General features: G+C 36.0%; 1 protein-coding gene across 1 annotated transcript in view; it reads right to left on the reverse strand.

Moving 5' to 3' along the window:
- Window positions 1–2,795: 2,795 nt before the first annotated feature.
- LOC121026764 (thrombospondin type-1 domain-containing protein 7A) overlaps window positions 2,796–15,841 on the reverse strand; it is a 73,922-nt gene continuing 60,876 nt past the window's right edge. The window contains exons 14-18 of the mRNA XM_040469537.1: window positions 15,743–15,838; window positions 11,906–11,988; window positions 11,353–11,563; window positions 8,819–8,906; window positions 2,796–8,147 (exon numbers count right to left, since the gene is read on the reverse strand). Of these exons, the coding sequence (XP_040325471.1) occupies window positions 8,063–8,147; window positions 8,819–8,906; window positions 11,353–11,563; window positions 11,906–11,988; window positions 15,743–15,838 (563 nt within the window). The 3' untranslated portion in view covers window positions 2,796–8,062. The remainder of the gene's footprint in view (window positions 8,148–8,818; window positions 8,907–11,352; window positions 11,564–11,905; window positions 11,989–15,742; window positions 15,839–15,841) is intronic.

Below are 15,841 nucleotides of genomic sequence, written 5' to 3' on the forward strand. Positions count from 1 at the left end.
TGAGAGAGAGAGTGAGAGAATGTATGTGTGTGAGAGTGGGGGAGGGGCAGAGAGGGAGGGAGAGAATCCGAAGCAGGCTCTGGGCTGTCAGTGCAGACCCTGGTGTAGGGCTCAATCTCACAAACTGTGAGATCATGACCTCAGCTGAAATCAAGAGTCAACAGTTGGGCACTTAACCAACTGAGCCACCAGGCACTTGTCATATTTCTATTTTTAATTTTTGAGGACTCTCTAGTGTTTATCATCCTGACTGAACCAATTTATATTCCCACCAACAGTGCATGAAGGTTCCTTTTTCTCCCCTCCTCACCAACACTTGTTATTTTTTGAGTCTAGCCATTTTGACCAGTGTTAAGGTGATAATCTCATTGTGGTTTCAATTTGAATTTTCCTGATGATTAGTTGTATTGAGCATATTTTCATGTGTCTGTTACCCATCTGGATGTCTGCTTTGGAAAAGTGTCTTTTCATGCCTTTTGTGCATTTTAATCATACTATTATTATTTGGTTTTGAGTTGTATAAGTTATTTATATATTTTCAACATTAACCCCTTATTGAATATAACATTTGCAAATATCTTCACCCATTCAATAGGCTGTCTTGTTTTCTTGAGAATTTCCTTCTCTGCGCCAAAGCTTTTTATTTTGGTATAGTCTCAAAAGTTCATTTTTGCTTTTGTTTACCTTGCCTCAGGAGGCCTATCTAGAAAAATGTTATTAAGGTCAGTGTCAAGGAAATTACTACCTATGTTTTAGGAGTCTCATGATTACAGGTCTCACATTTAGGTCTTTAATCCATTTTGAGTTTCTTTTTGTGGATGATGTAAGGAAGTGGTCCAGTTTCATTCTTTTGCATGTAGCTTTCCAGTTTCCTTAATACCATGTACTGAAGAGACGGTCTTTCCCCCATTGTATCTTCTTGCCTCCTTGGTCCTAGATCAATTGATCCTATAAGTGTGGGGTTTTTTGGGGGGGGGGGGGGCTCTGTTTCATTGACTTATGGGTGTGTTTTTGTGCCAGTACCATGTTATTTTGATTGCCACAACTTTATAGTGTATCTTGAAATCTGGGATTGTGACCCCCTCTAACTTTGTTCTTTCTCAAGATTTCTTGGGCTATTTGAGGTCTTTTATGTTTACATACAAATTATTCTGTGAAAAATGCTGTTGGTATTTTTATAGAGATGGTATTCAATCTGTAGATTTCTTTGGGTAGTATGGACATTTTATCTATATTCGTTCTTCCAGGCCATGAGCATTGAATATCTTCCTATTTGTGTCATCTTCAGTGAATGTTGTTTTGGTTTTCAGAATGTAGGTTTTTTTGTTTCCTTGGTTTATTTTTAGGTATTTTATTTTTGGTGGTGAAATTGTAAATGGAATTGTTTTCTTTCTCTTTCTGCTATTTTGTATATAGACACAACTGATTTTTGTGTATTATACTGCAACTTTACTGACTTCATTTATTATTTCTAATAATTTTTTGTGGAGTCTTTAGTATTTTCTATGGGTTTGGGTCTTGTCATAACTCAAATTGTGACCAAAAAATGGTGAGATTTGCCTTAGGTGTTGATGAAATTTGGGAGGAGGCAAAGGCCATTTTACTTGTTTGAAAACAGTAATACATAAAAAAAGGAAACCGATTTCTATTGTATCTACTAAATTCAGCCCATTTTTCTCTTTCTCTCTTCCTTCCCCTGTTTGCATCATACTTAGAAGACTATATGATCAAGAAGAAAAATATGGCAGGACCCACATCAGATTGTTAAATCAGGCTGCTTTAGCAGGGAGATACTATGGAGTAAGGTGGAAAGGGGAAGGGAAGGTCATCTGGAAAAAAAAAAACACCTGCAATAATAGAAAGCATGACTGCATTTAAACATTTTGTATGTACTTAGTATCTTTGGAGAGTAATGGACACTGATGTGAACTGTACTTTGAAGTGTGTGTTGGCTTTTCTTTGGAGTATGTTCGGAGTTTAACGACAGAAATCACTAGGTACTTAGAAGAAGCAAATATGGAATATAGACCAGTCATGTTCATGTTTGTGTTTGCAGGACATAAACTGGAGTTGCAACATAAAACCTGAAGTTAGTAATTTGACACTGCATATCTAGACACATAAAAAAGAATTATCTGGGTGATTGAAACATGTTTTCATCTAGATTCAATTGTCATGAACAATATGGAATATAAGGAGACTGAAAATGAGTTTTCCATCAAGTACTTGAGGCTAGCTGCATATTTTGAGGGGTATCATATATGAAGTTTAAGGGTTCCCTTCTTAATTATATTGCGGCAAACAGCTATTTCAGAAAATGTTTTAACTCCTAGCTGCACTGGCAGTAATTTACACATCCCTTTCTGATTTTGTGAATGTGCGCATCTTAATTTGGAAACAATGTGTGACCTCCTACCTTGTTTGATAGGTTTGGTCTTTTATTAGTAGACATAAGGAGAAAGGCACAGGGAGGGATTTGCCTTCCAACTGAGGGGGCAGTTAGTGTTGCACTCTGTTCGAGAGTGTCTTATTATCCTCTGCTGGTGCTCTTTTAATTGACTGGACACCAACAGGTCATTTGTCCACAATGATGAATGTGGTGGCCTCAGCAGACTTTTAAAGTTAAGGTTTGTGTCTCTTGAACTTTCTCCACTAGAGTTATTAAAAAAAAAAAAAAAAAGATTGAGGAACAGGCAATAGAGCAGTAAAAGTGTTTGGATATTCACTGAAATATATATATATATTTTAACCCACCTATGAGCAGCAAATGATGCAAATTAAAAAGTACACTTGAGTAGAATGAAAATGATTTCCATGTTTATGTTTGTCGGCAACGTATTTACAAATAACCCATATGAAAATGTAAAAAAGCATATTACATCTTCACATGCCATCTGTATTAACTGAATAAAGCTAGTGACATTATTTTCAAATCTGTAATTGTACATAGACATCTTGTGCATTAAAAAAGAAATGTACATAATTTAAAATAAATTACATTACACGATTTACAAAGTAATATTAACAAAAACTTCTTAGACAGCTGCCTCCTTATTTAAACAAAATAAATATTCAGGTAATTAAATTAACAAAAAAACACTTAGGGGATTATAATTTATATAAAGACATATTGCAAATTTAATAAAGTTATATTTTACAATGACAGATACTGATCTCTTCAAATCTCTGTGCTACAAATAGGCAGGAAAAAGTACCAGAGAGGGGATCTTAATGTTTACTTTTTAAAAACAAACACACATAGATTGCTGAAAAATAGTTGTGAAAATTTCATTGAAGTTTCAAAGTAGATGCTCTAGAAACTATTGCTTTTAAGAAAAAAAAGTCTACGAAACACAAGACTGACAGTTTTACATTCTAAATAGACTAGAGATTTTGATTGCTGAAAACATGACTGCCACAAACTAAAAGTTTTTGTATACTGCTCGTTTTCAGATCTGGCTGGGTAGAAGCATGAAAACATAAAACTACGTTAACTCTATCCACTTAGCATGTTTTACTCAATAAAGTAGACATAACCATTTTCAGTGTCCCTGCTAGACAGAGAATTACCATCATCACACTGCAAAACATCCTTTTTATGAAGAGTCATGCTTGCTAGGCCCACACTCCAGTTTAAGAGGCCGAAATCCTCTTCTGTAGTCAGGGCTACCTGAAGATGGGACCAGGTGGGACAGGCAGATGTTGTATTCTCACATGTAAACTAGACCTAAGAAAGCTCACTTGCTGACAAGATTCTTCACAAATTCTTTCCCGTAAGGCTCTCCCTTTCAACACCTTCGGACTTGGTGGGAAATAGAACAAGAAACACGTTTGAATTTGGCAATACTTTTTTACACATACATCTCAGATGATTTTGGAAGCATGATTCTTACAAATCTATTCAAACTCCCACTAAGCCCAAGAAGGGGCTCTCCTTTCTGTAAGGTACAGGCCTGCCTTCCTCTCTTAACAGGGTGGGACATGAGCACAGAGGTGAGGAGGAGGGAGAGATAACTGGGTCATACTTAAGAGGATAGAAATTGACATTTTTACAGTATTTTTTTTTTTTTTTGAGGGGGGTATGTCTTCTACATCTTACATTTTGTTTGAATCAAGATGTTCACACTCTAAGTGACACTTGGACTGTAATAGGTAAGAAATAGCTTCACCTTTTCCCCCCTTACTTAACACTTTGAGCATGCATTGGTAGATGGCAGTTCTGAGAAGAGTAGACAACATTGTTGTTAAGAGAGCAGAGAGACACCAGAGAAAATGATCATAAAGGAGCAATGGGGACAGAGATTTAGAGGAGGTTACTGAGAGATATTACTTCCTGTAAGAAGTTCTGCATATGTGGCTTTATCTTGGAATGTCCAGGAACTTAACAGTGTTCTGATTAAGCCACAATGAGCATTGCCACCTGCCTGAGGGCAAAGGAGGGTTACAGCAAAAGCCTAACAGCATGGCCTGAGACATGGACATTACACAAGGTAAAAATCTCACACTAGAGACAAATCGAGTAAAGGGTGATTTAAGTAACTTCTTCACTCATTAAACATAATTCTTTTTTTGAATGTCTTCCATACAAAAGTCATGACTAATTGTTTTACAGTGTCTAGCAGAGTATCTTACATGTGATAATTCAAGAAGTATTTGTTTTGTCATAAGTGATTTGTGCTTTGTTATAATTAAGAACATGCTTTTATGCACTCCTTTCTAAATTAGCTTGAAGCTACACTATAGTGTCTTCAAAAAGGCTTTCAAATAAGAATTCTGGTCTATATCCTAGATGAGATAGTGATAAAGAAGCAAATCACCCTCTAAAGAGAGATCAGTTGTGCCAATTTTGTGTGGTTTCTATTGAAACAATCCAACAAAATAGTATAATACTGTGTCATTCTTTTTTTTTCTTTTTTTTTTTAAACCAAACAGACCTTCATGTTTATAGAGCCGTAGTTCTAAATCTTTTGTGGGCTCACAGGTCATTTTGGTAAGGCAAAAGTGTCAACGGACCAGTTACTAGTATATCCCCCTCCTGAACTGCTAGATTGAACAGGAGGAATAAAATATTTATAACATTCCAGTAACGTACTTCATTCATTATTGCCTCATGCCAGGAACAAAACTAAGGCTATTTTCATGTTGTAAACATGAATATAGTAACCTTCATTTGTCCAAAATAGCCAGCTGGCTACATGTCCTGCCTTCCATCTTTGTAACAAGAGGCCACCCAGTATTTATCCTAACAGTGAACTTCCAATACGTTCCCTAGTGTTAGGTCACATTGAACCCAGTCTCCTTCATATACATAGTGTTGTAAAATGTAACTAATTTAAGAATAAAATAATGTATTTTCATGAAATTAATTTTGATCAGTTCATTAATTCTTAATATATGGGTTACACGATACCGATCTGCCTTCTGAATTAGTGACCTTTTACAATATCAGAAGTATAGCTTTTGTGCAATGCTATTTTATTCTATTCAGTAACTTCAAAGTTAGTAGGTGCTGCATGCGTTTTATAAGGCTGTTAGCTAAATTCTTCAAGTAACTGCAGATTATTTCTCAACCATTTTGTACAAATGGAGTTCATTTTATTCAAAGAGATCAACTTGAGGATTATCTGGAAGACCCCTGAGTGCATACACTGACGATCACAGTTTTAGAACAATCATATGATTTTTATTCCTTCTCTTCAATAAGACAGATGCAATGGAATTTGTTTTTATGAGTTTCTTTGTTTAAATCTTTGATTTAAAGTAAAATTCTCATCTTTGTGACCACCTATTTGCTTTTAAATGATTTGCTTTGCCTAATACAGTGAATGTTTAATAAGGAATTAGTGCTTTATACATTTAATTCTTAGTGAAATAGGTAGAAATTTGTTAATTTTTGAGGCAACAACATCTGATAATCTGATGTTTTTTGTAATCTTTGCAAATAATCCAATGAACAGCAGGGGGAGCTCAAACTCTACTATGAATGTAAAACACCTAGTCTAAACCACTTTTATAGCAACACAGCTATGTTTAAGATAAAATAGCTTATTATACTATTTTTAAAAGACCTGAAAACCTAATGTCCTCCCCTCTACAAAATGTTGTTGCAGTAAATGTTGCCTGAAAAATGGAATTGCTTTTTAATGGCACCTTTTGAATTTTCTTTTCACACACAAGAAGTCTACCAAATCAGATAGATAGTACTTCACTGTGCCTTTCCCAGGGCTACTTCTGTGAAAAATACAACTACTTCCAAAACAGTGAAAAAGTTGAATGACTCCTTTTCACTTTTGAAATTAAACAGTTCTCATATTCTAAGGTAAATGAATGAAAACAAAAGATGACACAAGAGGTAAGCACTGAAAAAACTTCTAGACCAGTGGTCAGCAAACCACAACCTGCAAATGAATGTGACCTGATGACTGTCTTTATAATGGGAGGTTTACTGGGAAACTGCCGTGTTCATTCTTCTATGTACTGTGTATTGTCTACACCTGCATTCTTCTGATGACAGAATTGAGAAGCTGTGACAAAGACCTGGCTGAAAATTTCTATCTGGGCCTTGACAGAAAATTTTGCGACCCTTGGTCTAGATATTTAACAAAGCCCTGGGCAAAACACTTATTCTCTCTTGAAAATTTTAGCTTTTGAAATCATACAAAGACTCCTTCAAATTTTAGTAGTAAGAAAGACACAACCATGGATACATTTGACATGAAACGAAGAATGTGAATCGGGAAAAAGAAGAGTCAACACACAATTTTGATTCCTTTTAGTTACAAAAATTATCAAGACCTTATTTTCTCCATCTGCTCAAAATTAAAAAGACAACCAGCTCCTTTTTTTCTTTTCTTTTCTTTTTTTAACAAAGATAACAAATATAAAAATCTAGTCATAAACAGCCTTCAAAGTACAATTAAAAACCAACTAGAGAGATCCATCTTTTGAAAGGTTAATGAGTTCGGGATTTGAACATTTAAATCCCTGCCATGTGGTTGATTTCGCAATGGCTGCAGCAATGAGGAAGAGTGTATACAGCAGATGTAATAGCGAATTCCATCCTGTTGCCATCCAAACTGAACTTTGTACTCTTTAGAATGCAAGAACTTGCAAATGTCTCCATGACACTCTGAGCACATATGTCTTCATCCCATATGAAAAGAGGCAGTTTCTATGGCAATACTGGTTAAGTGCCTATCATGCTGCACTAATATAGTGCAAAAATGTGCCTTCCATATAGCAAAAGAGATGCAGGCAACCAGTTTGAAAATTAGGGAAAGTAGAAATATATTAACACAAGCAAATAAGTTTTCCAGACAATAACCACTATAAAATACTGAACTTGAGGACTTTTTTTTTTTTTCTCTAAGATCCTAGTACATGTCCAGCATTCGTATTTTGGAGAAAGACACGAACTAATTCTTAGAAGAAAGTCTTTGCCTCTGAAATGCAGGTTAATGAAAGCTATCATCAACGACCAAGATGCTGAATTTACTCAATGGGTTTTCTCCGCTTAGAGCTTATCTTTTATTCGCTTATCTTTTATTCACCATTAAAATTGCTTATTAACAAGTACATAGTCTGATGTAGTAATGTGTATCATTCAATTGCGTATACATGTTGTTATGCTTCACTATAGTATTGTAGAGATCTTGGTATAAACTCTTCATGCTAAAATGTTGTTACGGGTTAACACTGCCGACAGAGGCTTGGATCAGGCATCCTAACTGAACAATTCCACAACCATATTTTAGAGATGAATGTGAATTGTCAGTTGATAGATTTCAGAAAAGATCACAGAAAACTTAGAATGCAGCATGTATTCAACTAAAACTCCTAGAATTCTCAGGGCTGTTTTTTTTTTTTGTTTGTTTTTGTTTTTTTGTAAGTGGTACTGTCTTAATATCTCCAATGGCACTGTGATTTTCACTCCTTTCTTTGATGCTCTTTTAAAAAGTTACATTGCATTTTAATTCACACAGTATGAAGAGCTTTGTGGCTTCTGGATGTCTACTGCAAAGTCAGAAATCTGAAACTGGTTGTTGCCAGGGTAAGTTATATTTTACATGTCTGCGTCTCCATCATAGGCTAAGGTTAAAGGTTTCAGTCGGTTGTTTTGCCTTCTTTGGGGTTTCTTTGGCTTTTTGCTGTAAACAACACAATAGGAGAAAGAATCATTTGTAAATTTTACTGTTTCAAATGACAAACTTTGAAATGTATTGATAAAGTTGCTAATTGCCTGTATGACCTAAATTCAATCTTAGAATTGGATACTCTGGTATCTTTGAATTTCTTAGGTATGGTCTGAATAAAATTGAAAAAGAACTCCTCCCGTATTTTATTATCTTATAAAAGTGAATTATCAAATGGTATTCCTCTGGTACTAACAATGGAAATACTGTAGTATAGTCATTTATATTTGAGCAGAAATCTTCATAAATAATACATAATTTATAATATATGTTTAAAAAGGTAGTTGAATCGGATTAGGTATGACCATAATCTCTTCCTCCAGTGGTAACTGAGGATCAGTCTGGAGTTCACCGTAAGCATATGAAGCAGTATTCTCTTGCAGAACCAAGAACACACTTAAGATGACCTGGCGCAGCTCTGGCTCATTTTCAGATTTCAAACGGCTCAGATTTGGTAGGTTTTAGACCAACTATGACAGAAGCCATTTTTATTTAGAATTGCAGACGAACACTCAATGTGGAATACTTATTTGATATAGTTTGCTGTTCCTGTGTTATGGTCAACCGACAGTATTTTTGCTGAAATAGATTGTTGTGCCCCCTTAGATTGTGAAATAGTTACTCACCAAGCTAGATAAATCATGGAGACAATAAAGATGAGTAACACAAATGCCCCAGCTGCTACACCGTAAACCCAGGTCTTTAGTCTCCCATCTAAGAAGAATGGATATCAGTCATTAATTTACATTAGTTTGGTGTGTGATTTTATATATATATATATATGTGTATATATATATATATATATGAGACAGTCTTTAACTATGACCAATGACCAGCCACATATGACCACATTGTTTCAAAACAAAATGAATTATTGCTTAGGCACAGTTAATGATGAATGCAACGCTGCTACTATGAGTTAGATGCTGCTTCATTAAAGGTAAATTATCAATGAGACTTGAAAGGCAAAGAAATAATGTTTTCAATTAAATTTGTGTTCAGATTTCAAGTTTATATGCCTAAATTTTTGCTGCTGCTTAACTAAATTTTAGTTCAAATGAAATATGTGTGTAATGCTAAATAAACATTTTGTTCTGATTTTCACTCTAAGAATGGCAATTACAAGAAGAAAAATAATGCAATTTCAAGAAAGTCCAATAGTTTAGGGTTGATGTAGACAGGTATTTGAACATAAATTTTGTCACTTTAGCCTTTTTTTTCCTACATGAATTGAAAGTGAATCTATTCAACATTTTTTTTAGAATTAATCTTTTATCTAATTTACACTTACACTGTATTTTAAGGTTCATTTGACAACATCATTTGCGAAAATAGCCAAGTTTGATTATAACATATAACTTTTTAACTCTGAATAATTTTTTTCTAACTTTTCTATTATGTGGAATTAGGCAAGACAGGAACTTCCCTAATTTGGTTTTCTGGTCTTATTTTCTTTGAACTTCTTAGTTTTGTGCTGAGAATAAACTTCAACTAGAAGATAGTATTAATAACCTTACCTAACTTAATCTGAAACTCACATCAACATATATTTTCTGTTGCATACATAAAATTAAAGGTGCTATTGGTGCAAAAATTATAGATTGGGCAAATGGACTTCAGAGACACTCTGGTTTATTTAATATTTGGAAGGCATCAAAAACAAATGTTTTTTCTACCTGAAGCTGGATCAACCCAGGGGGTCCATTAGTTGGAAACAATCTGTTAATATTCTAAATAGCCTTCTTTTCAATTCTAAAGACTTAAAAAATTAGACACTGGTTTAAAATCTGCCCTGAGAGTTCTTCAACAAATAATCTTTGAGTTCCTCAAAAACCAAGAACAATGCCTAAGTGTACTTTTTAAGAACACAAACCTTTTTAATATACTAAAATACTCACTTTAGGGAAGCTATATATTAAACTTAAAACACTCTTTTTAAAAACCAGTTTTGATTTGAGGAGATCTGCATGGATTCTTATTCAAGGTCACAATTGCTAACAGCCATTTGCTGGTCCACGATCTTGAATACTGAGAGAAGAGTTTCCCGTGTTTGCAAAGACAAGTCAGCTTTGCAAAATATATTGTATTTCAGCTAAGAACCTTACCAAGGCAGGGATAATGTGGTTAAATCACAGTATTTGAGCTACCTCACTCCAAAACTGAAAATACTTAAAATCCTAATAATGATTCTCCAGTAAGGGAAAGTGTTTTGACTTAATACATTCCAAAGAGAGATGTGCTAGCTATGAGGATTCTTTCTTTTCTCATGTTTCTAACAAGTATAAGGTAGACTGCACCTGGCTTTGCCTGGAGATTTCCTTTGGTCACTAACTAGCAATTCCTCTTGGTGTAAGAGACACCATCATGATCTTACCTACCATATAGCCTTCATAGCACAATTTTCAGTACCAGCGTTAGTTCTAGGAATAAGCATATAGTTGATTTCAACTGGGGAGAGAAAGTATGCAGAGTAGGGATAGCATTTTATTAGACCTACAAGCTTTTGCCCGTATTGGCTTCAAGTCCATTACTAGACACATTAAGAATGTCTGTTTAATATGACAGGGGTCTGGTCAGTCTTCAAATTTAGATCATCCCATCTAGACAGGAAGGCTCCATCCCTGCCCTTCTGTATCTGATGCTAGTACAGGTTCTGATTATTTCAGTTTATCAAACGGAAGAGCTGATAGAAATTGGGCTGGCCACCAAGTGCCCCTTGGCACAGCACTGCATTACTGATGTTCCTATTTTAGGTTCAAATTATTACCCGTCTGTGGTCAAATGAAAAATTCTTGAATGTCTTTACAGTTTTATTTGTTTCAGTTCTGAATGACAATACACTTTTTTCCTCATTAATATTTTCACTGTTAGATTTCTTTATTCAATATGATCGTAATTATACTTGTAAATGTAGGTCTGAGATCAAAATAACTAATACCCTAATTTTTTTTTCCATAGAAGAAAGTCATTTCTCTGAACTTTGAGCATGAGTGCTTTTTTTATAATAGTACAAACATAATATATGGCAGTATCAGAATAAATGAGTACAGATGAAATAATTAATAGCTCATATGAAAATGCTTGCTCATTCTTTTAATCCTTTGACATGGTTAAATGTATAAGTAAGAGATTCTACATCAACACTGTCTAGTCACTTCACCTGGCCCAAATGGCTGTAGAAACCAGGTCCTTCCCCGTCCTGTTGGGTTATTGGAGGATGGGGTTGGATGTACTGCGCGACTCGTTTTCACATCTCCTCTTTTGTCCTCCACAGTGGGTATCACCACCACGGGGATAAGTGTGCATTGCTCAAGTGTACCATTAGAAGACATGACTTCAGTGTATCCTTCTTCACAACTGCATGTCCTCATCTGCAGGAGAACAAGAGGATTTCTACACATATAAGGTGATCTTTGAAAGCATGACAGATAGGACTTGAAGAGAAGGCTTTCAAGAAGTATTGTTTTGGAAGTTTACCACATGTAGTTTCTGTCTTAACTACATAAAAAAGGACATACATTTTTTACTGTACACAAATTATTCTAACAGAAACAAGTACGTTCAGAATTATTTACATTGATAAACAGAGAGGTCCAGAAATTAAGTTGCAGGCCTCAAGACGTGCGTTTTGGGGGGGGAAATGGACTGTACAAGAGTCAGTGGGGGGAGAAATAATGAAGCTAGTTTATTTATCCTAATGAATTCACACATACCTCACTACAGTAAGAGTGGGGTTGACTACACGGTGGGTTACAAGACCTGTCAGCATCAGGCTGGCGCACCACCAAGCAGCCCCCTGCAGAACAGAAAATCATACATTGACAAGCAGCATCTCTTGCAATGATAGAAATACACAATTGTATAGACGTGTCTTTGAATCCTGAACCACTTTGGGATTTTTCTGAGAGCAACTGATTGTGAGATAGTTGGTTAACCTTGACCACTTTATACAGGAACTTGAGGCTCTTCTTTTTTATTTTTCTTAACATTTACTTATTTAAAAAAAAATTTTTTTTAACGTTTATTTATTTTTGAGACAGAGAGAGACAGAGCATGAATGGGGGAGGGTCAGAGAGAGAGGGAGACACAGAATCTGAAACAGGCTCCAGGCTCTGAGCTGTCAGCACAGAGCCCGACGCGGGGCTCGAACTCACGGACCGTGAGATTGTGACCTAAGCTGAATCTGGTGCTCAACCAACTGAGCCACCCAGGCGCCCCAACATTTACTTATTTTTTGAGAGAGAGCGTGAGCAGGGGAAGCACAAAGAGAGAGGGAGTTACAGATTCTGAAGCAGGTTCCAGGCTCTGAGCTGTCAGCACAGAGCCCAACGTGGGGCTCAAATTCAAGAACTGTGAGATCATGACTTGAGCTGAAGTTGGATGCTTAACTGACTGAGCCACCCAGGCGCCCCAGAGACTCTTGTTCTTCTTCAGAACAGATGGCACAGAGCCTGGAACTCAGCAGGTGCTCAGTAAGTGCTTGTTTTTTAGTTGCTAATTTGAAAACACTAATTGCACAAGGGCTATTTCTATCCTAGAACCCCCTGTTGGCCCAGTTTAACATTACAAAACAGATTTAATTTTCCTTCAAAGTTAACTTTTTTCTTGGCTATTCAAAGAAATAGTTGTCACATTCTTTGAGATGTCTCTTTAATTTACGTGACTACCACATACATGTTCTTTAATAATGCGTATTTCTTTGAGAAAATTTACAATTCCTGCTAATTCAGGAGTTGTGGGGGTAGAGGAAAGAAAACACTTGTAGCTACTAGGAGGTATATTTATGTTATTGTTTAAACTTGACATGGCAGCGCTGTTTTTTCTTCCTTCTCTTTCTTCTTTTCAAGTAAAGTGTGCCTGCATAAATTGTTAAAAGTGAGGTTTTAAGGGGCGCCTGGGTGGCGCAGTTGGTTAAGCGTCCGACTTCAGCCAGGTCACGATCTCGCGGTCCGTGAGTTCGAGCCCCGCGTCGGGCTCTGGGCTGAGGGCTCAGAGCCTGGAGCCTGCTTCCGATTCTGTGACTCCCTCTCTCTCTGCCCCTCCCCCGTTCATGCTCTGTCTCTCTCTGTCCCAAAAATAAATAAACGTTGAAAAAAAAAAAATTTATATGTAAAAAAAAAAAAAAAAAGTGAGGTTTTAAGATGGGAACAGATGTCCTAGAGAAACCATATTGCTGATATGGAAGGAACTTAGAGTTTCAAACCATACTTGCTCACTTGAACAGAATTTTAGGAAAGCAAAGTTTTTTCCTTTATTTATGGAACTGATCATCCCCTGGGATTTAATCAAAGATAACTATTGTTAATTCTTTGCCTTATCTCTCAATAATGTAAATACACTATTCATCAAAAAAAAAAATTTGTGATGGGAAAGCAGTTAGTCATTGCAAGGCAATTGCAGTTAAATGTCCATGTTTGAGTTATTATCATTAAACACATGAAGAAAAAGGAAAATAACATCTTGATTTCTAATAAGGACAACTTCATAAGACAGAAGCAGGGGGTCAAGGTAGGTAATATACTTCACATGCTTGTCTATTTCTCATAAAGAAATCTTACCACTCCTAAAAGATGGCAGAAGAATGCATACAGAGTTTATCACAAATCATTTACATGTTGGCTTTTTGGTATCAAAGAGTATTAGAAAGAAATACATGGAATAGTTTAACGAATTAAAAAGAAGGTGAACATATGATTTCTACAGTAAGTCTTTTAAAATTTGACTTACCTTGACATTGGGGACTATCCCCAATTTTAGTGAGAAAAGAGCTTTTTTTTTATTTTATTATTTTTTTTTAATTTTTTTTCAACGTTTATTTATTTTTGGGACAGAGAGAGACAGAGCGTGAACAGGGGAGGGGCAGAGAGAGAGAGGGAGACACAGAATCGGAAACAGGCTCCAGGCTCTGAGCCATCAGCCCAGAGCCCGACGCGAGGCTCGAACCCACGGACCGCGAGATCGTGACCTGGCTGAAGTCGGATGCTCAACCGACTGCGCCACCCAGGCGCCCCGAAAAGAGCTTTTAATATGTAGAAGAACAGGCTAACAAATACTATTTGCATCCATGTTTGGAAAAAAGCCCTGAGAAGTAATAGGACCCTCTGGGGAAGCTGCAACAGCCCCTCTGAATAGTTTAAAGAATGCAGACCTTCATTTTCAACACTTGAGTCGAATGCACCACCTCTATAAATGCCTTCAAATTTAGAAAATCTATGCTTCCCTTCCCAGGACTCTTTCTCCCCATATGCCTCTTAACAGTGGTGTGGTTGGAACCTTTTCTGCCTAATACTGAGAGAGAGCAAAGAGTTTCCTGGCAGGGGTCTCTTCTTTGTTATATATGTGTCCACTGGGGGTTGCTATTATCAATGGTTTCTTGATACAGATTTGTCATGTATAAAATCTTATCTTCACAAAAACATAATTTGATATCCTGTTCCAGCTTTCATAGGGAGGAAATAAGTAATTACGTTTAAATAAATGCAGGTAATTTAAAATTTAATATAAAAATTGATGCTTTCCAAAAAGCATATTGATTCCTGTTCCTGTTATCTTGATGTATATATTACAGCTAAATTTATAAATGGACATTACTCACAGACACCCAAATGCACATTACTTTCTCTCTCTGCCAGAGGGTCAAAACGATGGCAGTACATCAGCAGGTTCCCCTAAGCAGTTAACTGTCAAACTCATGCTACTGCTGCACTATGAAGATCTCTATAGATTAGACTTACACAAATAAATTGTTGAAGGAGAGATCTTAGATCTTTGGGTCATATGTTTAAGGTTGAGGTTCTGGCTCCAACCTTGTTTTTTTTTTCCTAGGAAATTTGCAAGGTGGTTCAGTACATACCTGGAGCCAAGTTTCTTGCTACTTCATAGGGACATTAAGATCCCTTGCATTTACTGAGTTTAGATAAGGAGACTTGAAGTAATTGCAGATTAGAGAAGCTCTTTGGGGGTATATTTGGGTCAAGGGACATTTCAGAAAGATTTTTCATTTGGATTTCTTCTTTGAGTATAGAATTTTTGAGTGGAGACAGAGTGGGTTAGCTGCCCAGATAGTCTGGGCTTGAGATTTGCCAACAGATTTTACCTATTAATGAATAGAAAACTAAAACATAGATTTCTGAATTATCTAAGTATCAAGGTACTTAGATTTGTAAAACCATACTCCCTTTGTAATACTTCTGGTCTGCATGTATATGGTCTCTAAGATCCAGAAACAAAATATATATCTATATCTTTAGTAGGTGGTAAGTTATTCACATATAAAAATTGTTAGAAAAGATAATCTGAGAATTATGATAATTTATTGGAATTAGACTATTTTAACCAAACTCATGCAGCAATGTCTAAAATGGCTAGATGAGGGAGAATTTAATTGAAACATTAAAAAATAGTCATTGGTCACCAGTTATATATAGCCTAGTTACTGAATTCGAAACATGTTTTGGATACCTTGAGTATCTTTGTCTCCTTAATTGTTTAACCAACTGCATGTGTGTTACAGGAAGACTTTCAAAAACCAAAGAAATTTGGAGGTTTACCTGTTACGTTTATACCATCTGACCTTTGACACCAGACTGTTCGGGAAGAACCTTTCCAAGCACTGGCCATCCATTTGTATTCATAACACTGTCCATCTG

Source organism: Herpailurus yagouaroundi, unplaced genomic scaffold (genome assembly GCF_014898765.1).
Source record: "Herpailurus yagouaroundi ecotype Mexico unplaced genomic scaffold, PumYag 162436, whole genome shotgun sequence".
Classification (NCBI taxonomy): Eukaryota; Metazoa; Chordata; class Mammalia; order Carnivora; family Felidae; genus Herpailurus; species Herpailurus yagouaroundi.